This window comes from Gambusia affinis, linkage group LG02 (genome assembly GCF_019740435.1).
Source record: "Gambusia affinis linkage group LG02, SWU_Gaff_1.0, whole genome shotgun sequence".
Taxonomy (NCBI): domain Eukaryota; kingdom Metazoa; phylum Chordata; class Actinopteri; order Cyprinodontiformes; family Poeciliidae; genus Gambusia; species Gambusia affinis.
Genome location: NC_057869.1, coordinates 1,084,342 through 1,112,070, shown reverse-complemented (window position 1 = coordinate 1,112,070; position 27,729 = coordinate 1,084,342). Strand labels below are relative to the sequence as shown.

The window sequence follows — 27,729 nt, the reverse complement described above, 5'->3', positions numbered from 1 at the left end:
CAAAAACATGACTGTCAGGTTAATTGGTCTCTCTAAATTCTCCCTAGGTGTGAGTGTGTGTGTGCATGGTTGTGTGTCTTGTAAGTCTTTGTGTTGCCCTGCGACAGACTGGTGACCTGTCCAGGGTGACCCCTTGACCCCGCCTCTCGCCCGGGACGCAGCTGGAGAGGAACCAGCAACCCTCCCGACCCCATTAGGGTGAACAGAAATGGATGTTGCTAATAATTGTGCTTTGTGATTTATCATAACTACAGCTGGATTCTCTTTACATTCAGTTTAATGTTCATATAGATCATCAACTAAAACCTTTATTTTTTCTCTGTGACTTAGAATGGAAACATTTTTTCATAAAATAGTGCAATGCAATTAGGGAAGAAGCAGACAGGCAAAACTCAGAGGTTTACAATTAATTTACAATATGCAATTTAAAATAAGAAAAACCAAACAGTAAAGTCCAGGAGTGAATCCTAAACTATCAACAGGAGGAAAACACAGAAATACAGGATGAGAAAAGAAAGATCTGACTGAGTTACAGCTGATTTAGAAACAATTAAAATCAGATGTGATTAAGTTTAAGTCATTAAATCATCTTTCAACTACTTCCTGTCTTCTTCTTCTTCGTGGTTTGTATCAGTGGTAACATCTGGTTGTTGATCATGTGACCCGAGTGATGCAAAAAAAGTTTTTCTGTTGCAGCCAAAAAAAGCCCACTTCATCCTGGCGCCAAAAGTTTTTTATCAAAAACAAGTTTTTTTCTAAATTGCCATGTTTCCATAAAGCAAATTTATCTTGAAAATGTCAAATTGTGCAATTATCCAATCATTGGAAATGCAGCAACTGAAGCTGAACTGAGGAAACGGCTGTTATATTAACCAGGAAGCCCGAAACCCGAACAGACAGCAGAGGATAGAGCAGCAGAAGATCCAGAAGGTTCTTAAAGGAACTTCAGAGACGCGTCATTCATTTCTTCTTGTTATCAGGGAAAAATTTCTTCCAGTTAATGTTCTGCAACACAAAATTAAGAAACATTTTTAGATTTTATCAGCAGCATATTTACGCCTCATTTCCACTGAGCGCTCCGACGCAGGGCGGTGTGGTTCGGGTTTTATGGGCCGACAGATCCGCCACTTTACGACGCCACAGGCAGAAAAAAAGAGGACATCAAAAATCTAAAAAATTTTAATTTTAATCTCAGAAATTTTCAAGAAAACACAAAGAAATTTTGGGGTCTCAAAAGTCAAAAATGTTGAACTTGTGAAACGCTGGAATTTCCAAGTGTTTTTCTTTAAAATATCTGAGACTTTTGGGGTGAAAATGAGCCATTGTTTTCTCTCCCTACATTGGCTCTAACACTCTGTTGCCCCAGTTGGGCGGCGTTACACCCAAACAGGTAAAACCGAGTCATTTTAGTGTGAAGGGAAACGTGAAACAAGCAGTGAACCGTGGATCCTAACCGTACGGTACCATCGCCATCTGGACCTGCAGCAGACCCAGGAATGGTGCCGTATCATCGGTTGTTTGGGCTTTACCATAGCAACAGGTAACATGGCGCACCGAACCACACCGGCTCAGTGCAAACAAGCTATCAGTTATTTCCATTCTTACATTTTTGCCCCAGGTGCTTTTGGGCTTTTTGCTCTTCACGTCCTTCACCGACTCGTACGTGTTGCTGTGGCCGGCGCCGGCTCCGGGGATCTGCTCGTACGTGTCGTCAGCCGTCCGCGTGGGGCCATCAGGGACCTCGGCGTACATGCTGTCTGCCTGCCGGCCTGGACTTCCTGCGGTGGCCTCGGAGGATTGGTACAGAGGGTTGGATCTCAGCTGGTGCTGGCTGCCGTTCTCTGGTTCTGACCCGGAGCTGCTCTGAGTCACACCTGGAGCGTGGAAGGAGTACGTGAGGCAGGTCACCTTCTTTGGCGGGGCGGACGCTGTGACAGAGAGGCTGTTAAACTTGTTGGAGTATTTCTCTTCCTCCTCCGTCTCCTCGTCGTCGTTGTTGCCTAGAAACGGCAGGGATTGGCTCCGGCTCTCCACCTGGCTCAGATCAGCACCCGGCACAATTTCTTTGTAAAAATCACTTGAATTGTTTGAGTCTGTTGGGTTGAACGAGTCTCTGTTAGCGGGCAACGGCGGAGTTGTCCTTCCTCTGTGTGTCGGCTCTCTGTTTGGGTTGGTGGGCCTTTCTCTGGGATGGGAGATTGTGTCTGGTAGAGATCCACTCAGGGAAAAACCCAAAGGCATTCCTCTTTTTGGTACCGGAGGAAGGGCCTGAAAATAGCAAAGCAAAACAATTCAATCCAAAAACTTTATTTGGAGAAATCATAAGCCATGCAGCACCTGTCTACCCATGTCTTATGTTGTTTGTTGTTTGTTCTTTTGGACTAAAATATAATTTTTTTACCTAATAAAGGTGTTATTCTTATTCAGAGGATGGGCTAAATGCTAATGCTAAAGCGCTAACTTCAACCATGTTGCTGCAACATCTCCAGGAATGGAAGGATCCACTGTCAGGAGAACATTGAATCACACTGCGTTGCCATGTCCTCTCAACGTTAGACGCACCTGGACCGGGTCAGACCAGATCATAGATTTACTTCCTTAAAGTTCAGTTTCTATGATGCTCTTTGTTATATTTCATGGTCAATTTAATGTTGGTGGCCTGGAGTTACCTGTAATATGCAGGTATGAAGTGCATGAAGTCCATTGTAATGTACTGGATGTACAAAAATTCAATATTTAAACTAGTGCATGGTCTAATGTATTCGGTGTTGATCGATAGTTGTAAAGACCAGAAAAACTCTTTAAGAGCTGACATAAATTCAAAAACATGCAAATGGCCTCTGTAGGAAAAGCGACTAATTTAAATGGACTGTAAATAATTAATTTATTTGACTTGTTCTTTCTATCCAGGCTGACCTGCAGGTGAAGAGGAACCAGAATGAAATGATCAGCTTCTTCTCAGTAAGACTTCGGTTTCCATCCTACCTGTGAAAGAGACGATGCATCCACAGATACGGTTCCCGTCAGCTTCCTGTTTCTGGATTTGGGAGGGAGGGAAGGCGCCGGCGCTGGAGGAGATTCATTTTGACGCTGCTGAACCTTTTTTCTTTTGTCAGGTTCGACTTGGTCCCAGATGGACCGCAGAGCTTGAACACTGACACCTGAACTCTTCTTGGCATTGACCACATCATACAGATCATCAGCATCGTCCTGAAGAGCAACAGCAGAGTCACTTTATGGTCCGCAGTCCAGCGGTTCAGAGATGGGAGTCTAATCTAACCAAAGGTGCTCAAATGAAGGTCAAACTGCTCAAAACTTAACCGCAACCATATTCTACTCCAGCAGCATAAATTAGCTTATAAACATGCTAACATTTGCTAATTAGCCAGAAACAAAGCTAGTTAGGATTTTTTCAGGCTAACAGGCTAACTTTGGTAAAAATACATCAGATTTTGAAGGCAAAATATACGATGCTAGTGGGCTTGAAACTGTTTAGCATAGCAGCATACTAACATTTTCCTGATTATTGTTAAAGATATGACACTCAAATAGTTTGCTGTTGTGCTAACATTTGCATATTAACAAAGTCACAAATTCAATATATTTCATATTTTAGAGGTTTATAAAAAGTGAACATACATTGTTTCCCCGTGTCTAACACATTAGCATGCTAGCATTTCCTTATTAGCATTTCCTTAAATAATATTTATTGAGTTTGCTATTATTTGCTAACTGATAAGAAAAACTCAAATTATTCAAGAAAAATGTGTTTGTGGATTTTTTTGTACATTTGCAAAGTAGCCAATCCAAACGCAAGCTAAATACCTACAGACTAAATACAGCTAGCTAAATACCTACAGACTAAATACAGCTAGCTAAATACCTACAGACTAAATACAGCTAGCTAAATACCTACAGACTAAATACAGCTAGCTAAATACCTACAGACTAAATACAGCTAGCTAAATACCTACAGACTAAATACAGCTAGCTAAATACCTGGCTTCAAACTAAATATTAACTGGAAGTTTAATTAGGAAGCTAAATATTTTATTAAAAAGCTAAAAACATAACTTGAAACTAAGTAGTTTGGAGTTGGTTAGTCTGGAGCTAAATATTTGAATAAATGCTGAGTTTGGTGCAAAACACTTTGTTGGTTTACAGTATTCAACTTGCTAATTCCCTCTTAAATCAAAGGTCTGAGGAAAAACAGATGAAGAGCTCAGCTGACATACTTGTAAAAGGGGATTTTGTGTCTCACCTGGCAGCAGCTGGAGGTGAGGAACTCCCCAAACGGCTGGATGGGCCGGACCTTGTAATGCTCGATCAGCTGGGTCAGACTGCCAAACAGCTGACAGTCTCCTGCTATCACAAACTGCCCTTCAGGATTTTGGGAAATGACAAAATGGCGACACCTGTCTTGACCTCTGAAGGGCAGATAGTTGTTCAATCAGAGAGTTGTGAGCGAATCATTCAATGATTTACTAGGAAACCTTATTTGCCTCACTTGTAGGACAGGATGTAGCCGATGGCTTTATCACTGAGGCGGATGAGGAAGCAGCCCAGAGCTTTATCTCTCAGCACATCTTCTGCTTCCCTGCAGTGGAGTGGGAGAAAGGCAATTAAACAGAACTGCAGGCAAATTAGATTCAAAAATATCCCAGCTGCGTCATGGAGCTGCAGCACACAGGTAGCGGCCATTCGCTCTGTTTACCGCACAAAGTCTCTGACGGTTACATCAGAGGAAGAGCAGGCCAACAAGCAACGCAGGTTTACAAACCTGAATGAGACGAGAAACATCTGCAACAATGTGTTCTGGACAGATGAGACCAAAACAGAGATGTGTGGCCAGCATCATGTCTGGAGAAAACCAAACATCTCATCACCAACACCTTCTAACACGGTGGTGGAAGAATCATGGTTTGGGTTTCTGTTGCATCCACTGGGCCTGATCTGCTCTGTGTACTGAGATATTCCAGCATCAAACATGAGTCCAAACAAATCCCAATGACTGAAACAGAAAGGAATCAATGTGTAGCAATGGCCTAGTCAAAGTGTAGTCCTCAACCTGATTTAAATGCTGTGGTGAGACCTTCAGGAAGCCGGTTGGTCAGAATTTATCCACAACAATGTGAGAAAGTTTTAGAGGCGATAGTGGCATCCAAACATTTTCAACGTTGCCCAAAATCAAGTAGAAAGAACTCAGGGGCCAGAATTTATTTATTTTTTTTATTTTCAGTTAAAAATGCAAAATGGTTTCATTTTCAGTTCTTTTCCTTTTGCCTGCTAAGCAACAAATTAACAAGTATTTTAATTAAAAAGGTCAGAAAAAGGCTCTCAAAGTTGTGCAGTTTCATAATTTGTCAGTCAGAAATAAAAATGAGAAATGTCTTTGAAAACTCTTGACTGCACATTTTAATTATTTTGTGCAACTGAGTCTGTTTTAGAGTAAAAAGTTGCTGGAGATTTGTGGCCCAACTTACTATGACAAAAAAAAACCATACCTAATAAAAGAAAAACATTGGTTCTGTACCTAAGATTTTCTATTTCAGATATTAATTTGTCATTGAAAGTGTCAAACACCAGGGGTGTTCAAGGTGCGGCTCAGGGGCCTTTCGCTGCCCAGGGAACAAATCTAGGCCACCATTAATCACAGTTCAGGAAGTTGTTGCAGATTTAAAAACAATGTTGGGGTGAAGTTTTCACAGATGAAACATAAAGTATTTATCCAGGTTTTTGCTTTGAATTTAATTTCTTTCTAAAGGAGATAAAACAGAAACTTTCAGCAGCTCTAACTAAAATGCAGATGTGGACCAGCAAATCAAGACTGAGCCATGTTCTGTTCTGAAGTATCTCTACTTTCACTTGAGTAAAATTTCAAACATATTTTAACCAAAAACTCCCCAGACACACACACCTGCAGTTTCTGTTAAAGTTTCAAAAGTTTTTATTTGTAAAAACTTTCTTAAGCCTGATTTAATTTTTTGTTTCTTATATAAATTATTGTCATTTTGGTCCTTAAATACCAAAATCTGGTATTTAAATATTACATGATTGATAATTTGATCAGTTACTCAGTACATGAGAAGACTTTTTACCAAATACTTTTTACACTTGAGTAATTTCTTTGACCGCTACTTTTTACTTTTACTTCAGTGAAAATATGTAGAGGCATTTTTACTTATAATTTTTGTGTACTCTGCTCACCTCTAGCTAGAAGCTAACTTTAGCATTCTGCTAACCTTAAGAAGAACTGAACATGTGACCGAAATGCTAAAAACTCAAAACAGCCACTAAGAAACCTTCGGATCAACAAACTTATACATTATTAGCAGCTGCAGCAGCAGATCGCAGGAATAAATCAGATGAACTTTTATTGAAGTCGTGCAGATCTTACTTTCTGGCAGCGAGGCCCTGGAACCAGTCAGGGAAGTTTCCGTTCTGCAGGATGAGTGGCGCCTGCGTGTCGGTGAACCACCTCAGCACCAGCTCCTTCAGGCCTCCATCTGCCGCCAACGTCTGCAGGTCCGCCATCGACTGCTTCGCCATCCTGGGTCAGGAGCTGACCGAGCAGCGCCGTGATCATGTGTAGCCACTAAATGAGTCTCCAAAGGAAGCAGAGACGGCTCATTTGACTGTTTCAGTTGGATGTCAGTCCCACATGAAAGGTGGTATTGTTCCAGCTTATCTACTGAGCGCTCCTCCTCTCATCCCTTTGCCTGTTTCATTTTAATATCTCTGTTCCTCGTCCCAGATTGATCTTTAACTGCTCAGTTGTAAACTTGTAAAATCTTTGTTGTGATACATTTGTTTTATTATTTCACATAATAATTATCAGTTCCGCTTACTAAAAAATTAGCTAACCTATTCCTAAAGTACTAATTGTAAACATTAATTCCACTAACACTAAAACAAAACACCAACATAAAATATCATGGAAGCTATCCTTTAGTACTATACCAACATTTTATCTAGCAGATGCTAATGCTAAAGTAATTTATCAACATATCTAGTTGAAGCTAACGCTAAAACGCCACAACAACATAGTTTTTAATGGAAGCTAACGCTAAAGTATCAACAAATTATTTATTGGGAGTTAATGCTAAAGCTCTACACAAATACTAGCAAACAATAAAAACAAATAAAAAATAAAACAGTATAACAACAACATAGTATTTAAGCTAAAGCACTAATTTAGTCATGTTGATACCCAACTTGGCAATAACAAATTGTATAACATGCATTCAACAGTCTGTTTTTTCTCTTTGTAAAGCCTGACCGTTGTCGAAATGTCTTAAAATAAATTCAGAAAATGATCCTGAAAAATTCAGCCTGGAAAAGAATGTTGACATGAAAACGATGTAGGAACTTTAAACACAAAAAATGTATATTTTTTTTTCTTGTAGAATTATCCAGAAAGATTTTCCACCAATTAACTTGCTTTTCGTTTAAGTGAATGTGAGAGCTGAACGCTTACGAAAAGAGCCGCCAAACCTCATTCAAAGTAATTCAAATTAAATTTTACTTCACTTTATACAAACGTCAGTGTGGAATATTTTTTCATGACATAATTTTCCCAACATTGTTCGGTTATTAATTAATTCAGCTTAAAAATTACAGCTCTGAAGTCTTTATTTTTACAGGTATTTCACTTTTATTCTTGCTAGCACACGTTCACGGTTGCAGAGCAGCGCCGCATTAAATTAGCAGCTTTCAGTAAGGAGTCTTGTACGGAGTTCGGAGGCGGGTTCACTCTTCGTGTTGGGAGCAGAGCAGACAGAACAGGGGGACATACTGGACCACGATGAACACTTGAAGTAGTTTTATTTTATAAAGAAAAGGTTTGCCTCTAATAATCCACCTGACGGTCTCAACTTATGATTTTAATTTTCATCTTATTTCCAGGATGATTTGTGGATAAAGAGTGAAACGTGTTGCTTACAGCTGCAGCCATGGAGTTATTCAAGCAGCAGAATGTGGAGGATTTCTATGAGATTGGAGAAGAACTGGGCAGGTATTCATGCAATATTCAACAGTTGTCTGCATGAAGAAATAACTGATAATTAATGCTAATTTGATTAAAATAGATGATAATAGATGTAATAGATGTTTCTAAATGTATTAAAAGTCTGAAATCAACTGCAAAGAAATTATTTACACTTTAAAAAATAACCCATCATTTTCACTTCCAAGATAATAATAAAAATTAATTCTTGTCATGATGAAATTTTTATTTTCTTTAATTACATGCCGAGATTAGAATATGATTGAAAAGTTAATTTATTTCAGTAACTCAATTTGTTAAATAAAACACAAAGACTGATGTTTTCCAGTCATTATTTCTGGTGATTTTCCGCTTGCAGTTAATGAAAAATTATATGTAAATTTAGAATATTACATAAAACCAATAAAACAGATATGTGGGTTTATTACCAGTTAAAGGTTATTATTTTCAAAAGATGATTTTAATTAGACAAACAAAGCTTATTTGAACAAATATTCTAATTTATTGAATATAAATATTTACAGTTTTACAAAGGAGGCTGTGTGTAAAGTATGAAGCAGCAACAATAAAATGAATTTATTTACATTTTCTGGGAAAAATGGAGTTAAATTTTCATAACGTAAAGTCGGAACGGCTGCAGGTCTGACCTGAACCAAATGATCATCTCTGAATCATTATCTAATGTCACCCAAGTTTGAGTTTTCAGGTGAAGCGCGGCTCTCTTCAGAGACAGGAGCAGCTGCTCGTCTGACTATACTGCTTTTTAAAGGCCTCCTCTATCTTTAGCAGCAGTTTTCTGCCTGAGCGGCGGCACGTCTCGGTGTTTGGTTACAAACTGGTCAGCAGAGGAAGCAGCTTTAGAGCTGGGTTAAACAGCAGTGCCGTGTTTTTATGTTTTCTGTGTGTTTTCTGCGTGTTTTTGCCCATACATGTCAGGTTGATGCCGTCCAGATGCGTCTTTCTGCAGAATGTGTGCAGCACTAAAAATAGAAGTGAGACAGACAGAGATTATCATCAGAAAAGCTCCAGCAGAGCAGAACAACAGGTGGAGCAATCAGTCAAAATATCAGCTGCATTTTTTAACTATATGGAGTTTTTTGGGGGTTTTTTAGCTGCAGTTTTTTTTTTTTTTAGTAATGAGTAAAAAGTGAGAAAGTTGTTGCCTTAAACAGTTTGAGCTGTTTCTCCTGCATGCAGCGCCCCCCTCAGGCCATCGCTGCACTTATTTCTGCATAATTTCCTCCCAGTCAAATGTTCCAGGAATGAAAACTCTCCCAGAGGGAATCTTTGCCAGTTCAGGTGGAAGTTGGTGTTTTGGTTCAACGTCTTTCCTCTGTGATGTAAAAAAGAAAAGAAGTTCAAGGGGTATGAATACTTTTGCATCAACAAATCAAATCCGATCCTGGTGAAACTCTTCGATAGAGATTAAGTTGAAGCAGACCAGATCAATTCAATCAGTTTCCAAATTATTATTATTCTGAATAATAATAATATGGTGGCCAAGAGGGGAAAATATGCAGCAAACTGTGAAATGATGCAAAAGCAACAAAAAGAAAAACCTAATAAAAAATGCTACACCTACAGGAAATAGAAATAAAAGAAAAAATGCCACAAATAGCAAAAAGAACAGCAGGTATAAAACCTCAAGTTTGCTCCACAAGAGAGAAATCCTCCAGGCCACTAGGGGGAGTCTGGAGTCAGTAATATTGCCTAAGATAATATGCTGCTGCTCTGAAATATTGTAAAAGTCCTTGTATTTAAAAAAGAAATTAAGAATGATGCTTTTTTCTTTCTTCCTCCAACTTTCTACTGAGAGCAGCGATTATTTATTTATATATATATATATATATATATATATATATATTTGTTCCCCACCAGGGGGTCTTTTTGTGGCTCTAGTGTCCCTTATGCCACAGTGGGCTGACAGGAAAGGGGGAAGACACGCGGCAAATGTCGCGGGTTCGATTCCTCGTCCGGGAATCGAACCCGCGACGAGGACTGAAGGCCTTCCCTCTACGCCACCGGAGCACGCCCCAGCAGTGATTATTTTAATAATTGATTGTTTTATTGATTATTCTGATGAATAATCAGAAAAAATTGGCACTTCATGCAGATTTTTTATATAACAACCTAAATGTATTTTACACTATTAAAAATGCAAAAGAAACAGCAAAATAACAAATAATAAAATTTATATTAGTGACAAACATTTTCCTGCTGAATAACTAGAAACAACATTCCTTTAATGAACGTTTGATCATTTGTAGCAAAGGATGCATCTGTAACCAATTTTAATATCTGGATTTGTTTAGATTACTTTGTTAACCTTTTGACCCTTCCATTAATTTAAATTAATTAAAAACACGCCAGCGGTGAGATGGCGATGTCTTGTTTCTTAAATGCCCGGTGTGACGATGGGAAGTTTTGTAAAATCATTTTTCATCACTTTTGAACTATCAGATTAATTAATTAACTTTCATTTTACCTAGAAGTTGTAAGAGTTATTTTTTTGTCTATGTTTTTACTGGAAACTGAGTCTATATACAATCAAGTTGGAGTTGTGTTCAAGGAAAAAAAACACCTGTTGCCATCCACGACTTTTTTTGGAAAGATTTTGGTTTTGGAACGCATTTATATTAAATGTAAAATGTGTATATATTTATTTTAATGTTGCTCTTAGTGTGTTGTTTTCTCAGTAAATGACTTATTTAGTCTCCATACTCCAGTTAACAATTAATCGATTACTAAATTAGTTGATAATTATTTCAGATTAATCGTTTCAACCGCTGGCTGGATCCATGCGGTTTAGTGGTCGGCGCCCCCTAGAGGTCTGGAGGACCTCAGAAATTTACAGCACTTCTTTCTTGCAGTTGTTTTTGCTACTTGCCGCCTTTTTATGATTTCTGTTTTTGTGTGCTCTGGTTTGCATCATTGCTGTGATGGTCAGGCGTTTTCAAACGTTCAGGTTTGTTCTGCTCACTGCACTGCGATCTTTCCTGATGTCGGATCTGACCTGACCCTGCTGCCCTGAGTCTACCTCAGCCCTCACATCGTGTCTGTATTTCAGCGGCCAGTTTGCCATCGTGAAGCAATGCAGAGAGAGGAGTTCTGGTCTGGACTACGCCGCCAAGTTCATCAAGAAGCGGCAGAGCCTGGCGAGCTCCCGGGGAGTCCGGCGGGAGGACATCGAGCGGGAGGTCACCATCCTGCAGCAGGTCCAGCACCCCAACATCGTCACTCTGCACGACGTCTACGAGAACCGCACCGACGTGGTGCTCATCCTGGAGCTGTGAGTGGCAGCACACCGCCACCGTGTGGCTGCTGGGGGAACTGCATGCATTTTAGACGAAAACGTGCATATTCCTGAACTTTGGTTAGGATTTATTTAAGGGCTACACTGCCGATTATTTTAGTAATAATTTATTCTGGCGATTATTCTAATGATTAATCGGTTATTCTGATGATTAATTTATTATAATGATTAGTTGACTATGTTTGTTAATCAATTGATTAACCAGATTGAAAATTGGCAGATTTTTTATTTAACCACGTCAACTTTTTTCACACAACATTCGAAATACATAAAAAGATCAAAATAAGCAAATAATTAAATACCTTGATTGAATAAGAAAATCAACTTCTTATTGCAATAACAGCATTTCTCTGGTGAATGCGTCATTATCTGAAGCTATAGAAACTTCTAACATCAGCATATATATATATATATATATATATATATATATATATATATATATATATATATATATATATATATATATATATATATATATATATATATATATATATATATATAAGCAGGTTAAACCAGAACTTTTCCACTTGAGTTCTGGGTTGAATCCATTTACATTTAACTCAATAGTAAAATATTTTTGTACAGTTTTGGGTGAATTAATGCTCTGACTATGTTGTTCTTTAAGTAAATTGTCTTTTTAGAGTCTGTATACTCCAATTAACAATCAATAGATTACTAAACGAGTATTTCAATAATCGATTAATCCAATTAATCGTTTCAACCCTCATTTCTTTCTGTGGACATGCAATGAAGGAAGGATTCAACATAATCCTCCTGTTTGTCATTGAATCCTGCATGATGATCTTGTGCCAGCTCGTTTATGTTGTTGAAAGGAAGTCAGAGATACGGAGAGTCCAAACGGAAATGGGATTTTTTATTTCACCGAAATGCAACAGAGCGCCACCAGGGGGCAGAATTTAGCTGCAGAAAACATGCTGTTTGTCACAATGTCAACAATTTACATGATTAGAAGAAAGGTCCTGGTTCTGGTTCTGGTCCAGTTGTAGTCGTGTTCTGGTTCTGGTTCCGGTTTCAGGGTCTCTGGCGGTGAGCTCTTTGACTTCCTGGCCCAGAAGGAGTCTCTGATTGAGGAGGAGGCCACTCAGTTCATCCAGCAGATCCTGGAAGGCGTGAACTACCTCCACACCAGGAAGATCGCCCACTTTGACCTGAAGGTTGGTCCCGACCGTCCCGACCCGACCCAACCCGACCCCTGAAGAGGTCACACCGTGACCTCCGGAGCTGAACTCGTGTCACAGCAGAGAATCAAGCCTCTTTTCTGTAACTGAATGTTGGTCATTAGTTTCCCACTGAAGGACAAACAAAGATTATTCTAATGTTTTGGTTCACAGCTTTTATGAAGCAAACAGTTAGCAAAGAAATGAGTCTAAAACTTTAAACTAACTTCATGACTCAAATTATTTATCTAAGAAAGATTCAATCTCTTCTTTGATTTTCTTGAAACCAGTGAGGAGAAATAAATGAATGAACAGATTCAGGAAGAAGAAAAAATTACTGCATAGGATGGATGGATGATGGATGAACAGATGGATGGATGAACAGATGGATGGATGGATGATGGATGGATGGATGAACAGATGGATGGATGAACGGATGGATGAACAGATGTATGGATGGATTAATGGGTGATGGAACCGTTTGGTCGGCTCAACGTTTCGTTTCTTTCCGGTTTGTCCGTTTGGTTTGTTTTCTGGATCGTTGTGTGAAAACCTTCCACTCTGCTCTAATCTGGAATAATCCCGCCGCCTGCAGCCAGAAAACATTATGCTGCTGGATAAGAACGTGGCGCTGCCCAGGATCAAGATCATTGACTTCGGCCTCGCCCACACCATCGAAGCCGGGGTCGAGTTCAAGAACATCTTGGGAACGCCGGAGTTCGTAGGTGAGGCTCGGTCCGATCGGCCCGTCCTTCTTGTTCTACAGATTATCTGTTGATACTTCCTTCAGGCTTTTTCAATGTTTGGCCAAGTTTTCAACAGTTGACTGTTAATATTAGTCTTGAGGAAGCTTCAGCTGTTGTACTATTTTTCAGCTGGCAGTTTTGCTTTTCGAACTAAATCCGACGCCTCGGCCTTTCCCAATAAGCAATAAATCAATTCAACAAACTCAATAATTTCCATTTGCATGATTTATTGTTTGTCTTCCTACCAAAAACTGGACGATGAAAGTCTCCAGTTTGGTGCTTTGGTCTCAACCAGCCCTTTTTTGAAAGACAGTTTTGTTTCCAGAGACTTTATAATTCATTTTGTTTGTTGTTTTCTGTTGTTTTATTTATTTTTCATATTTAAATGTCTTCCAGTTCCACAATGTTAAAATTTAAAGTTGATTAATGTTTGAGAATCAGATGTATTATTATTATTATTGTTATCATCAGATTGCTTGAAAATGGTCTCAAAACAACAATATTATCATTTATCGCAATAGGTTGTGGGGCAATTTATCGTCCAGCAAAATGTCTTATTGTGGCAGGTCTGCTGACACATTTACTCTTTATGAAGGTTTTGTTTCTGAGAGATTAATACTTATGGACTTCAGGAGTGAAGTTTATGAGATTCTGACCTAGAAAAGTGATTTCTGAGGGAAATAACCCAGTTGGCTTGTACTTCCATCTTGTTTTCTGTTTCAGCTCCAGAGATTGTGAACTACGAGCCGCTGGGGCTGGAGGCCGACATGTGGAGCGTCGGAGTGATCACCTACATCCTGCAAGTGAACCGGAACGTCCTGAGCAGAACCGGCTCCAGAACCGTGTGGGGCGAGCCGGGCAGTGATGTTTGTTTCGTTCCAGGCTGAGTGGGGCGTCTCCGTTCCTGGGGGAAACCAAGCAGGACACGCTGGGGAACATCTCCGCTGTCAACTACGAGTTTGACGAGGAGTTCTTCGGTCACACCAGTGACCTGGCCAAGAAGTTCATCAGCCAGCTGCTGGAGAAAGATAAGAGGTAACGGATGAGGTGCAATATACTCCCCACAGGAAGGTGGCGCTCATGATCTGAGGAGCTCGTTATTCTGTCTTTGTCTCCAAGGAAGAGGTTAACAATTCAGGATGCTCTCAACCATCCATGGATTAAGGTAATCTGTCATCCAGTAGTCTGGCAGCATCAGGGGCTGAATGAATGAATGAATGAATGAATGTAATGTGAAACATTTCTGGCATTTTGACTTGATAGAGCGCATGTTTAGGATACAGGATCTTTGTTCATGAGATCATTCTAGTTTCCAGAACCTTGAAGACCAGAGTGAAGGTTTAAAGCTTTCCTTTGTTCTCTCAACTCTCCTTTTGAATCTTCCAGTCCAACGAGCTCAAAGAGGAGAATAAAACCCAAGAGCCAAAGAAACGGGAACGCCGCCAGCTGAAGACCAAACGTCTGAAGGAATACACCATCAAGTGCCACTCCAGCATGCCGCCCAACAACACCTACGTGAACTTTGAGCGCTTTGCTCAGGTGGTGGAGGACATCGACCAGATGGAGGGCTCGTTCTGCAGCCTGGCGGCGGCCCACGACTCCCTGCAGGAGGACATCGACGCCTTGGTCTCCATTTACAACGAGAAGGAGGCCTGGTACAAGGAGGAGAGCGAGGCCGTGCGGCACGAGCTCTCCCAGATCCGCTACGAGTTCCGGAAGGTGGAGGCGTCCAAGAGGAGCCTGCAGGACGACATGCAGGCCTTCAGCTGCGGCCTGGCCGCTGTCAGCGAGCGCTTCCATGAGAGGCAGGGCCACTTCGACGCCCTGCAGCTGGAGCTCAGCAACGAGCTGAAGTGGGTGCAGGAGGCGGTGGGCTCCCTCCCAGCGAACGGAGGTGGAGGCTATCCCAACTGCAGCTTCACCACCGTCTTCAACAACGACGTGAACGAAGCTCTCAAGGAGCTGCTCAGCCGCTCCTGTGGAGGAGAACTGCTGTCTGGAATCAACCTGGACCTCACCGAGACCGGGCAGCAGCGCTAAGAACACAGAGCCGGGTCTGGGAGGGTCTGGGTCCAGAGTCCTTCCTTCTTTCTTTTCTTCCTTCCTTATTGTTGTTTATTGTATAATGGACTCAGTGGATCCAGAACTCTGTGAAGTTGGGTCTGATTTTGGGGGGAACCTTCAGTGGAACATGTAGCACCTCTGATGATGTGACACACTGCTCCTCAGAACCTCTGGGAATCAGAACCACAGATCCAAACAGGATGGCAGACTGTTGGCTAAGCTAATTCCCAGGAATGCAGCAGGAAATCCTATGGTCTAGTTAAAGTGTTCTGCAGATGGAGAACTTTGTGGTTTCCAGCAGTTACTGCAAGGAAAACATGTTCAAACGTCAACAAGAGCTTCTGTCTCCTTTAAAGAAAAGGGAGACAGGGTGGAGGTTCCTTAAGGTCAGATTTAAGGAACATGTAGCCATGACGCTAACGCTAACAAACACTCCGTCAGCAAATGCTAACAATCAGTCTGTCAGCTAACAAACACTGCCAGCTAATGCTAATAAACACTGCCAGCTAATGCTAACAAACACTGCCAGTTGATGCTAACAAACACTGCCAGCTAATGCTAACAAACACTGCCAGCTAACACTAATAAACACTGCCAGCTAATGCTAACAAACACTGCCAGTTGATGCTAACAAACACTGCCAGCTAATGCTAATAAACAGTGCCAGCTAATGCTAACGAACACTGCCAGTTGATGCTAACAAACACTGCCAGCTAATGCTAACAAACACTGTCAGCTAATGCTAATAAACACTGCCAGCTAATGCTAATAAACACTGCCAGCTAATGCTAACGAACACTGCCAGTTGATGCTAACAAACACTGCCAGCTAATGCTAATGAACACTGCCAGCTAATGCTAACAAACACTGTCAGCTAATGCTAATGAACACTCTGCCAGCTGAAACCTCCATAATCCTGCCTCAATCCATTTCTGCAGCTGGAGAATCGTGCTAAGGTTGTGACCTTAACTGAAACAGCTGCACAATAACAGTTTAAACTTAGCAACCTGCTGCCAGTCACACTTCAATGAGCCGTATTGTTCCTCTATTCCGGAGGACCGATTGGGTCTGGAAGCTTCTTCTTCTTCTTCTTTTTCTTTCCTTTGTTTATGGCGGTTGGCAAACAACCTATAGGTGCGTTACCGCCACCCTCCAGATTGGAGTATGGATCAGACGTTTAACTATTATAATGATCTCCCCATAATGCCCGTTCTTAGAAAACTAAAAATATTGCTAAAAACTACATCCCCAGATGATCTCTGAAACAATTCCCTAATATCTAATTTATTTTTATTCCTACATAAATCTCTAGGTAACACATCTCTTTCCTGAACATACTTATTACATTCTAAAAAAAAATATGATGTACTGTTCCTAATTTTTCACAATAATTACAACAACCTGTATTATGTTTATTAATTATTTTAAGAGTATTATTTAATCTTGTATGTCCAAATCGTATTCTAGATGTAACATCTTCTTCTTTTTTGATTCTATTACGTTTCCTTAATTCCCCAACTTTTTTTGGATACTATAATAAAACCCAGCATTGCCTCCTCTATCCCACTGTTCTTACCATTTCTTCCTGATATACATTTTAATAATGTTCTTTACCTCATTTTTACTTATTTTAATGTTTAAATCAACAATATTCTTTTTTGCAGCACTCTTAGCAAAACTATCAGCCAACTCATTTCCTACCCCACCAATGTTAAAGAGTTATTAATTTCCCCTGATTGGTTGTAAATAACAGTAAACATGGATGTCAATAATTAGAATAACTCTTCCTCACCCAGTGATCCTTAATGAAAATGAAACCCCAAAAATAGCAAGATGAGCAGCAGAGATATGGTTGTAAATGTTTCTGACTGTGAGTCTGGGCCGGCCTGATAACCCCTGGAGCGTCTCCTCGCTGCGTCAGCCGGGACTCGACCCGTTTGGGCTGCATTGTGCTGCTCTGAATGAGCTTCAGAAACACAGCTGGCTTAAAGTTTTCACTCCCCTCATTCACATTTCAACCACAAACTTCAACATCTTTCATTAGGATTAGATCACAGACCAAAATAAAGTCAAACAATTCCTGACTTACAAGAAATAAAAGTCTAAAAGCAACACATGGTGGTGGCAGTATTATGCTGTGGAGATCAGCAGGCTGGGCAATTATGGGATGGTTTAAATCCAAGTTAATTCACCCTTCGCTTCCCAATAAGATCTTCAGTCTGTTAGAGTTAAATCTGTTTCAATTAGCAATTAACAAATCAGGTGACAAATTAAAATGAGCTCAATAGTTTTCATTCTGATGGCTAATATTAAATAGTTTTGGTTGTGTGTGGTTTTCATTTCCATTTTATTTACTGTTCTTGGTTTTTGGATTTTATTTTTGGATGTTCAAAATATCTTCCAGTCCAGTCTGAGGTGTTCTTTACAAAATAAAAGTTTATTAGTCTCTGAAAGGGCAAAATTGCTTTATTAACAATATATTACTTGAAAATGATAATAATGAAATTAATAATATTATTTGTCATAGTAATTTATGGGAAATTTACTGCATTAAACTAAAATTGTTTTAAAAAATAAAAAATAAAACAGACATAGAAGATGAGTGTGTTTGCTGTCAGAATAACATTTTATTGTTCAGTTTCTAACGTGAGAAATAGAAATAAATACTGAGGGAGACTATGGAGCTAAATTGGGGCCATAAATAGTGGCAACCCCAGAAAGTTTTCCACATGGTTGACCAGACCAGTTCAGTAAACATTTACAGCTAAAACATAATCATCTGATTTCATTATTTTATTTTGTTAATTTAATTTTTGACTTTTAAGTTCATGTTTCCACTGAAGAAGATGACTCTATATGCCTTTCTATGACATGAACATAATTCTGTGGGGAAAATGAAACTGAAAAAAATAAGTTCAAAACTACTTTTCAGATTCAAGGTTTTTTTCCCAGGTTAAACTATTTTTAATCAAACTTTGTGGTGCCCATTTAACTCCACATAAAACAGTAAATTCTGCATTTTACTGGCATTTATCAACACATTTCTAAGTATTGAGCCAGCTGCTTTCTTCCATAAAAAACAAAACTTTCAAATCACTCTTGACAGTTTTGTGCTAATCTTCATCTTTATATTGAATTTGTCTGAAAATCCAAAATCCATTAAAGTTGGAGGTGTTGCATGAAATACATTTGTATCTGTATATTTAGATTTAACTGGACTTAGTGTGTCTGCCATGAGAGGTGGGAAGCAGACAGACAGGCAGACGGATCGAGCCTAGGACAGACCGGCAGACTGCGGACCGGCCTGCGGGGCTCTGTGAGCGGATTCAAGGCGGAGACCTTATCAGAGACCGAGCTGCTGCTGCCGCCGCTGCCAATGTGAGATGAAGCTCAGCCGGTTTGTTGTGTAAGCTTCACACACAGAAGACGAAGAGGGAGGAGGAGGAGCAGGAGGCCTTTTACCCCAACGGTGAGTGAGCTTTAGTTTCGGAAGTTGGCTTCCGTTTCGGCGCTGCAGTAAAGGGCTGCTCCGCTGTTTTTGCTGCTGTTGCCTGGAAGAAGGATCTGCGGTGACGCTTCTTTGTACACTTAGGATGCAGCAGTCTGTGATCTGGAAAGGTTTGCTTTATTTGTTAAACCATAAGAAAGAATAATTTTAGAGGTACTTTGACAACCTTGCCCAGACAAACAGATACATTTAGTTTTTAATATGTAAGTGTATCTGGGTAAAAAAAAAAATAAAAAATTTTAAAAATCTAATCTAATCTTTAGGGTATCAAAATGAGAATCAGATTTTAAAAAAGAAAAAGAAAACAATGAAAGAAAATTAAACCTTTGACATAACGCAGAATAAAATTTTCTCATTTAACATCTATGAACTTCCTGTGTCTCAACATCCATTTTCTGTTCACCCTTGTCCCCTCGTGGGGTCAGGAGGGTTGCTGGTGCCTCTCCAGCTACGTTCTGGGCGAGAGGCGGGGTTGTGTCTCAACAAATATGACTAAATTTATGTAGATTTATGTTTTTAAAGCAGATTCAATACAAAGCATTGTCTTTTAAAATAGATTAGCTACCTAACCCTAACCTGAAGCACACAGTTTATGATTGTCATATAAAATATGCAAACTTCCAACAGTTGTTATAATGCAAACAATGTATTGGTTTTACAACCGGGAGCAGCTGTTTCAAATAATACTTGAACTTTGACCTCAAATCCTGGAGTAGTTGAAAAGGATGCTTTTCCCTGTACCATAATGGGAAATAGGAGATTCTTGGCAAATAAACTGGATGAACTCACAGCCCAAAATAATACCAGAGTTTTACATTTATTATGGCGTTTAGCGGAACATTGCTGCAGGATCTTATCCCCTACTCCAATGTCTCTCTGACTCTGACCATACAACCCCAGAGAAATTTAAAGAAGAGAAGCAAAAGCAAATGATGAGATGGATTAGCAGAGCTTGTCAACAACAGATGGTGTCACCCAGTGCATGTTATTGTGGAATATTGTCTCTACTGCCCAGATTTTGAGCTGTTAGCATGTCACGCAAACATGAGATGCTGCAACTCTTCCTTCCTGCCCACAGCATCACCATCCACAAAATACTCTCTGGAAATACTCTAATAATTTTAGTTACAACAACATTTCATTAACTTGGGGATAAAGTGTTTTTCGATCTAATTGAAGTAAAATAAAAAATACCGGCGTGGCCCTTTATCAACAGTCGGAAGCCAACTTCAGCTTCGGCTGTTAGCCGTTAGCAGCCGCTGCTAGCTCGGCTCAGCGCTGCTGTGATGCAGCAGATAACCAGGCTAACTCTGACCCAAAAAGGTCTGCTTTCATAAGGTGGGAAACTTTGGACCGGTCTGCATGCTGGTAACGTAATTTAAATCATTTTATTTGAGCTCCACTGAAAGGTGTCACCTCTCTGTTTGGCTGTTTTCTTTCTGTGTTCCGCCTGTTTTAATGTGAAGCAGCTAGCTACCGTTAGCAGCAGCAGTTGCGGTTGGTTAAAACTCTTATGCTTGGTTCCGTTAAAGACCAAACTGTCAACAAACTGGTAACGTTCTGGTTCTCAACAGAACTCAGAGAGGCTGGTAGCGCCAGTGGGCAGACAGCAGGTCTGTACTGGGAACCAGTCTGGCTCGGAGCTGTCAGATTTGTGCAACTGTTAGTTATGCTAGTCAGAGGAACCCGGGTTCTGGACGCTGCTCAGCCGGGTCATGGGTTCCTATCTGAACCAGAACCGAGATGCAGATGAATTGCTGTTAGACATGGATGTTTATCTGTGTTTATGAAGGATTTTCAGTTTGTTGGGGAGTAGCTGGAAAACAGACGCATATCTGCTGAAATGTGAAAGTAGATGTCGCAGCAAAACCTGCGGGAAAATGAGAAATATGGGAGAACCGACGGATTTTACCGGTGAAAAGAAGAAGAAGGTGCACCAGGAGCAGAAAGTACTCAGATCTCTGACCTAACCCTGTCAGTGGTGTTGCATAATCAGCTTCCTGGCAGCGTTTTCCTCCCAGATCCTCCAGCTCTCTGACGGATCCTTCCTCAGCTGCTGTCTGGGAAAGAAAAACCTTAACAACAAATAAATCCCAGAGACAGAAGACTGGATGAAGATCCTTGGACTTCAGGCCAAGCCAACACCTTAAACTGGGCGCTGTGCTCCTCACATTGCTCTTCAACCATTTTGTTCTTAGCAGGAGGGTGAATTATTTAGTTAAAAATCAATAAAGGTCTTAAATGGCCTTCACTAATGCTTTGGCACAATATTCACATTCATTTTCTCATTATTACTCAGATAATTAATCAATTTATTGGATAAAAGTCACATTTTACAGATTTTTCATTGAACCATTTAATCTTATCTTATAAAATACAAATAATAATTTTTTTAATTAAAAACTCTAAATGTCAATAACAGCATTCTTTTAGTTAAACCTTGAACATTTGCATCTGCAGCTAAAAATCCTTCGAACATCAATATGTGAAAATGTCGTCAATAAGTGTAGGAGTGATCTGGGATTGATTATATGGATTAACTAATAATCAAATATGATTAATCTCAGATTTTACAGAATGTGAAGCTAAAACTACCACTGGAGCCGTTGGTTGAAAACATTTACACACAAAGGTTTAGTTTTCATCTTAAATGTTTAGATTTTTTGTACAGTTTTGGATTAAATGGCCTTTATTTTGAGTTTTTATACTCCAGTTAACAATTAATCTCTTACTAAATTAGTTGACCATTTCTTTAATAATCAGTCAATCTTGATTAATCATTTCATTACTAATTTTTACAGTTTTTTTCAGAATAAATGACTTTTTTTTCCTAAATTTTCCAGTGTATGGTGAGGTTTCTGCTGTAGAAGGCAGATTTCTTTAAATGCTGTTTTTGCCTGTCCTGCAGTCCAGCGCTGCCTGACCTTTGACCTCTGGTCAGAGACAGAAACCTTTGTCCTGCAGCACTGAGCCGGACTCTCAGTAAAGCTGCTGGGAAATGAAAGTTTTCTGTTGACAGACCTAAAAAAGTTTTTTGTTTACAGCGTAAACAGAAACTTTCATTGTTTACTCAGGAAGCGATGAGAACGTGTTTCTGTAATCATTTATCATTTATGGTGATAAATTGTGTTAAAAACAATCTATAGTAGCTTTTAGCACGATGGATAATGCAAATTGACCATAGAATTGTGCAAATTTGAATTATGAAAATAAATTAGTTTAATTGGTTGGTGGAAAAACACCATCTTTGAAAAGACAGGTTTTTTGTCAAACATTTGTGCGATATGATGAGATGGTTTATTTTAGCTGTATCAAAATCAGTTTATTTTATTAAGCTGCAGTGGAAACAGTTTTGTGGCATCAGGAGTCATAAAAACAGAAACGCCAAAGAAGACGACGACAGGAAGTGACTTGTCATGTGAACCAATTATTCCTGTGTGATTGTTTTGTTATTCAGGAGGAACGCAGGAATTTAAAAAAACAATTTTTTTGTCTTTAGTTGAATAATGACAAAGTATTGTCATTATTACTGAAACTAGATTTAGTTTCAGTAATTTGTCCATTTATTTATGGAGAGTATAATTACATGTCAGTAACTGAAAATCTGATTAAATGAATTTACTGTTTAGTGAAACAAATGAAAGTTGTCGATGTGACTGACGTCCTAAAGAAGAGCATCACAAACGGGAAAGTTTCTCTCAGCCGTCCAGTCGCCTAAAAGAACTAATTACTAGTTCATCAGTTTTGTTCCAATAGTTCCTCAAAGTTCGGTGATAAATGTTCGCTCCCTCTGATCAGTCGCCTTCCTGTAATGCAGTGGTTCCCAAAGTGTGGGGCGCGCCCCCTACAGGGGGCGCAGTGCCATTACAGGAGGGGGCTGCGGGAATGAATGAATGAAAAACAGAAACAAAAGTGTTTCACTGTAAAGATGGTTTCTAGTTTGTTTTGTCAATCCTCCAGCTGCAGCTGATCCAGAATGCTGCTGCTGGAGTTCTGACTAAAACCAGGAAGATAGAGCACATAACACCAGTTTTAAAGTCTCTCCACTGGCTCCCTGTAGCTCAAAGAATAGACTTTAAAATACTGTTGTTAGTTTATAAATCACTGAATGGTTTAGCACCACAATACATTAAAGATCTGCTGCTGTTGTATCAACCTTCCAGAACCTCTCAGGTTCTGGTTCTGGTTCTGCTCTGCGTCCCCAGAACCAAACGAGGAGAAGCAGCATTCAGCTGCTTCTCCTCAAATCTGGAACAAACTTTCAGAAAACTAAAACAGCTGAAACACTGACTTCCTTTAAATCTGGACTAAAAACCCACCTGGTTAGGATTTTATTTGAAATGTAACCAATTATAAAATTTATTGATGGAATCTGACTTGATGTCATGTTTTGATTGTTGATTTTATGTTTCATTGTGTTTCTGTGTTGATTTGATGTAAAGCACTTTGAAATGCCTTGCTGCTGAAATGTGCTATACTAATAAAGTTTGATTGATTGATTGATTGATTGATTGTTGCAACCTGAAGTGTGAAATAAACTTCAGTGGAGTTTGAAAACAAAATGTGTCTAAAGGTTTGTGTCTGGTTGTGTGACCAGTTGCTTGTTTTTTCTTTTGGGGGATTTTATTGTAATCTGTAGCGGGTCCAGAAGGAAATCTTTGGGAACCAGTGCTGTAATGGACCAGGTTGATGGTTGCTGCTGTGTCTGCAGGTCGGATGGCTCCACAGTGAGCAGCCATGGCGCTGATGATCCCCCCGGTGAAACTCAAATGGCTGGAGCACCTGAACAGCTCGTGGATCACGGAGGACAGCGAGTCCATCGCCACGCGGGACGGCGTGTCGGCGCTCTACGCCAAGCTGCTGGCCAACAAGGAGGCGGTGCTGCTGCCGCAGCAGGTGCTGTGCCTCAAGGGCCCGCAGCTGCCGGACTTCGAGCGCGAGTCGCTGTCCAGCGATGAGCAGGAGCATTACCTGGACGCGCTGCTGGGCAGCCAGCTGGCCCTGGCCAAGATGGTGTGCTCCGACTCGCCCTTCGCCGCCGCGCTGCGGAAGCGTGTCCTGGTGCTGCAGCGCGTCTTCTACGCGCTCTCCAACAAATACCACGACAAGGGCAAGGTGAAGCAGCAGCAGCACTCCCCGGAGAGCAGCGCTGGCGCCGCCGACCCACACGCCATCAGCGAGCGGCCGCGCTCCAGCACCGACGCCCTCATCGAGATGGGCGTCCGCACCGGCCTCAGCCTGCTGTTCGCCCTGCTGCGCCAGAGCTGGATGATACCGCCGCCGCCCGGCCCCGGCGGAGCGCCGGGCGGCGGCATCAACTTATGCAATGACGTGATTCATACGGCCATCGACGTGGTGAGCTCGCTGCCGCCGCTGTCCCTGGCCAACGAGAGCAAGATCCCGCCGATGGGCCTGGACTGCCTGGCCCAGGTCACGACCTTCCTGAAGGGCGTCACCATGCCCAACTCCGGGGCAGACATCTTGGGCCGGCGGCTGGCCTCGGAGCTGCTGCTGGGGCTGGCGTCCCAGAGGGGCTCGCTGCGCTACCTGCTGGAGTGGATCGAAATGGCGCTGGCTGCGTCGGCCGTGGTCAGCGCCATGGAGAAGAACGCGCCACCGCACTGCCAGGAGGGGCTGATGGGATACGACTGCTTCATGAACATCCTGATGCAGATGAGGCGCTCCTTGGTAAGAGAGGAAGACTCTTCACCTGGTCGAAAAGAATCATGTAGAGAAAAATCAGAGGATCATTGTCTCAGAGTTATTACAGTTATTGACATCCATGATTACTTTTATTTACAATCAATCAGGGGGAATTAATTACTCTTCAGATCAAGAGTTTATGGAAAAATATGCAAAATCTAGTGATGACGAATCAATCCCAGATGAATTTACTAATAAATTCACAAATAATAATCACACCATTACACAAATGATCAGTTAAAATTTCTTGAGTGAGTTTTTCTCTCTTTCAGGAGCTTAAAGGAAGTATGCTGACACCAAAGTGAAGTTTTGAAAATGTCACTTCCTGCGGCGGTTACTGCTAGCTGTGCTAGCTCTGAAATCATAGTCCAGTTCCACTAACTGCAAAACGCTAAACCGACATAATGTTTATCAGAAGCTAACGCTAAAGTGCTTTACAATCTTGATATTTAGTGGAATCATTAGAAATATTATTTTTTAGATATTTAGTTATTCCTGCGTAGAGTAAAGAAGGTCTTACTGAAGCATTTAGATCGTTTAACAAACTCCAAGGTTTTTCTGAAACTCTTGGAAATGTGTGACGGTTCCTGTTAGATTTCTCAGTTATCAGGCAGTTTGGTGGTTTCCATGGTGACGGGTGTGTTTGTTGGGGTCAGGGCTCCACAGCAGACCGCAGCCAGTGGAGGGAGCCCACCAGGACCCCGGACGGCCTCTGCTCGCTGTACGAGGCGGCGCTCTGCCTGTTCGAGGAGGTGAGACCTGCACCGCTCCTTTACTCTGCTCATCTTCATTCAACATTTGAAAACATTTTTAAAATGTTTCCCGTCTGCACGCCTATTCATGCTCCAGGTGTGCCGCATGGCGTCGGACTACTCCCGCACCTGCGTCAGCCCCGACAGCATCCAGACGGGCGAGGCGCCGGTCGTCTCGGAGACCTGCGAGGTTTACGTGTGGGGCAGCAACAGCAGCCACCAGCTGGTGGAGGGAACCCAGGAGAAGATCCTGCAGCCCAAACTGGCCGCCAGCTTCGCCGACGCCCAGACGGTGAGGAGGAGGCGGGGGAGGAAGAGGAGGAGGGGGAGGGGAGGGGAAAAGAGTTCAGAGTTCATAATGGCAATTATGAACCGGCTGGTTTCAGAATTTATTTGCAGAATCTCTGGATCTATAAATATAACGGCATTAAATCCAGAAAAAGTTCCCGCTAAGAGTTTGGCTGATGGTTGTCATGGCAACACACCACAGGAACCATCGACACAGACGTCTCTGTCGGCTCTGTGAAGGTCAGGTGAATTGACCCGAAGTTTATGATGCACAAATATTCACCAAAAAACTTTTAAACTTGTAATAAAGATAGTTGGGAACGTTGAACTGCATTTGGTTTCCAAGATTCAGCTCAGAATTAGAAACAGGATTTTAGTAAACATGTCGATGCAGACTAAACTTCACTGCCGTGAACTTCGCTGTGAAGGAAGAAAGTCTGGATGTCGGCCATGACGGTCCGGAAAGATCCGAAATGTTTCCAGATCTGAATAAGTAAATAAAAATAAAAACTGGATTTCTAACTTCTGATCTTTACTAAATAATCTAAAATAATAAAAACCTCCTGTCTAGATTCCCTCCTGCTTTTTGTCCTCCTTCCTGCCAGCCTCGTTCTTGTCCAGGTTCTGTATTTAAAGGCTGAACTTTCTGAATGTGTCGTCCATGTTCTCCTGCTGATTTTCAGTTTTGATGATCTCAGAACTCGGGTTTGTCGTTTTGGACCTCTGATCGTTTCAGTTCCATGTTTCCGCCGTCTCCCTCCAGATCGAGGCGGGTCAGTACTGCACCTTCGTGATTTCGTCCGACGGCTCGGTCCGGGCCTGCGGGAAAGGCAGCTACGGCCGTCTGGGCCTGGGGGACTCCAACAACCAATCCACGCTCAAGAAGCTGACCTTTGAACCCCACCGAGCCATCAAGAAGGTGTCGTCGTCGAAGGGCTCGGACGGCCACACGCTGGCCTTCACCACGGAGGGCGAGGTCTTCAGCTGGGGCGACGGCGACTACGGCAAGCTGGGACACGGCAACAGCTCCACCCAGAAATACCCCAAACTCATCCAGGGGCCGCTGCAGGGGAAGGTAGGCTTCAACCCGCCGCCGCAGCCTCAAAACCAAAACGCTCTCCATACAAACCAGCAAAGAGTCGTTCCAGATCAGAGCCGCCTGGTGGTTCCTGGTTTTAGGTCACCAAAGTTTTCAAATCTACTCGCTTTGTTTTCCACCCTGATTCCACAGATCTTCATCAGTTCTTAGTTTTAAACAAAAAACTTTGTGGAAAACATCAAATTTGGTGGAAATGAAACTGCTGCATAACAAGACTTCACCCCCTTCAAAATAAGAGCATGAATATAAACTACAGGAGGAAACAGCTGATAACTAAAACGCCAACACCGATGTTGAACTTTATTCAGCTCAATGTTTATGAAACAGATAATTAATGCTTTATAAATTATCTGTAAAAATGAATTTGGAGGAATCAAAGGAGGTTTTCAAAGTTAGCAAAAGTGCTAAAATGCTAACTGAATAATTAGCTGTGCTGTTTGTGGGTTTATGGAAGTGCGCCCTCTAGTGGTTATAACCCATCAACTGTGCGTTAAGTACAGATTGCCATTATGATTTGATATGTTGACATTAATTTTAATTAAATTAATTTTGATATTTGGCTTTTTAGGGGATCTGAACTCTGATCATTAGGGCAGTCCAAGAAGAAATATTTTATTTCTCACTTTTGCTTATTTATTTTAAATCTATCTTTGTCTTATTTTTGCCTTTAAAAACAAAAACTGCTTCATTTGAGCAGTTTGTGAAGGTACCTTTAAATGGAAAGACAATATGATTTTGTTTAAAATACAAGCAAAATGAAAAAGACAATGTTTCTATAGTTTAGAAACTTTCTCATCTTGCAATATCTATGTGCAATATCTTCCAGATATATTAAAGTTTATGGATTATTTCTGTTTCAGAGAAGATATGACGACAGTTTTAGGTTTGGAGCGTCCGTGTTTCTGTTCAAGTAAATCAGCGTTTACAATTTATCTGGATAAATTAATTTAGGGGAAGATAATTATTTTAAATATTTTCAAAGTTAGCAGCTTTTGCTTACAACCTGGTGTGTGTGTGTGTGTGTGTGTGTGTGTGTGTGTGTGTGTGTGTGTGTGTGTGTGTGTGTGTGTGTG

The 27,729-nt window shown here is 41.0% G+C and overlaps 3 protein-coding genes across 14 annotated transcripts in view; 2 read left to right on the top strand and 1 right to left on the bottom strand.

Moving 5' to 3' along the window:
- Positions 1–81: 81 nt before the first annotated feature.
- Positions 82–8,897, bottom strand: sh2d7 (SH2 domain containing 7). 2 transcript variants are annotated; one of them, XM_044104533.1, is made up of 7 exons: positions 8,590–8,897; positions 6,398–6,595; positions 4,508–4,597; positions 4,262–4,427; positions 2,986–3,210; positions 1,606–2,268; positions 82–1,005 (listed from the first exon to the last, which is right to left on the bottom strand). In XM_044104533.1, exons 2-7 carry the CDS (start codon positions 6,547–6,549, stop codon positions 961–963), a joined length of 1,341 nt encoding a protein of 446 aa, XP_043960468.1. In that variant the 5' UTR covers positions 6,550–6,595; positions 8,590–8,897; the 3' UTR covers positions 82–960. The 2 variants fall into 2 exon arrangements, with proteins under 2 accessions (XP_043960468.1, XP_043960459.1); XM_044104524.1 differs by lacking the exon at positions 8,590–8,897 and having other exon boundaries at positions 6,398–6,656.
- On the top strand, positions 6,588–15,464 carry dapk2a (death-associated protein kinase 2a). 2 transcript variants are annotated; one of them, XM_044104497.1, is made up of 9 exons: positions 6,588–6,668; positions 7,906–8,014; positions 11,073–11,294; positions 12,355–12,493; positions 13,092–13,221; positions 13,966–14,041; positions 14,125–14,277; positions 14,362–14,407; positions 14,629–15,464. In XM_044104497.1, exons 2-9 carry the CDS (start codon positions 7,953–7,955, stop codon positions 15,280–15,282), a joined length of 1,482 nt encoding a protein of 493 aa, XP_043960432.1. In that variant the 5' UTR covers positions 6,588–6,668; positions 7,906–7,952; the 3' UTR covers positions 15,283–15,464. The 2 variants fall into 2 exon arrangements, with proteins under 2 accessions (XP_043960432.1, XP_043960424.1); XM_044104489.1 differs by lacking the exon at positions 6,588–6,668 and adding an exon at positions 6,689–7,817.
- A 3,129-nt stretch (positions 15,465–18,593) lies between these two features.
- The window catches only part of herc1 (HECT and RLD domain containing E3 ubiquitin protein ligase family member 1), a 45,744-nt gene continuing 36,608 nt past the window's right edge, over positions 18,594–27,729 (top strand). For 7 of the 10 annotated variants that reach the window (XM_044104073.1, XM_044104023.1, XM_044104050.1 and 4 more), the window contains exons 1-5: positions 20,042–20,182; positions 23,526–24,502; positions 25,174–25,269; positions 25,367–25,561; positions 26,321–26,632. In XM_044104073.1, coding sequence (XP_043960008.1) covers positions 23,552–24,502; positions 25,174–25,269; positions 25,367–25,561; positions 26,321–26,632 — 1,554 coding nt within the window. In that variant the 5' untranslated portion in view covers positions 20,042–20,182; positions 23,526–23,551. Of the gene's footprint in view, positions 18,776–20,041; positions 20,183–23,525; positions 24,503–25,173; positions 25,270–25,366; positions 25,562–26,320; positions 26,633–27,729 lie in introns of those variants that run through there. The other 3 variants (XM_044104014.1, XM_044104058.1, XM_044104004.1) reach the window with 3 other exon arrangements.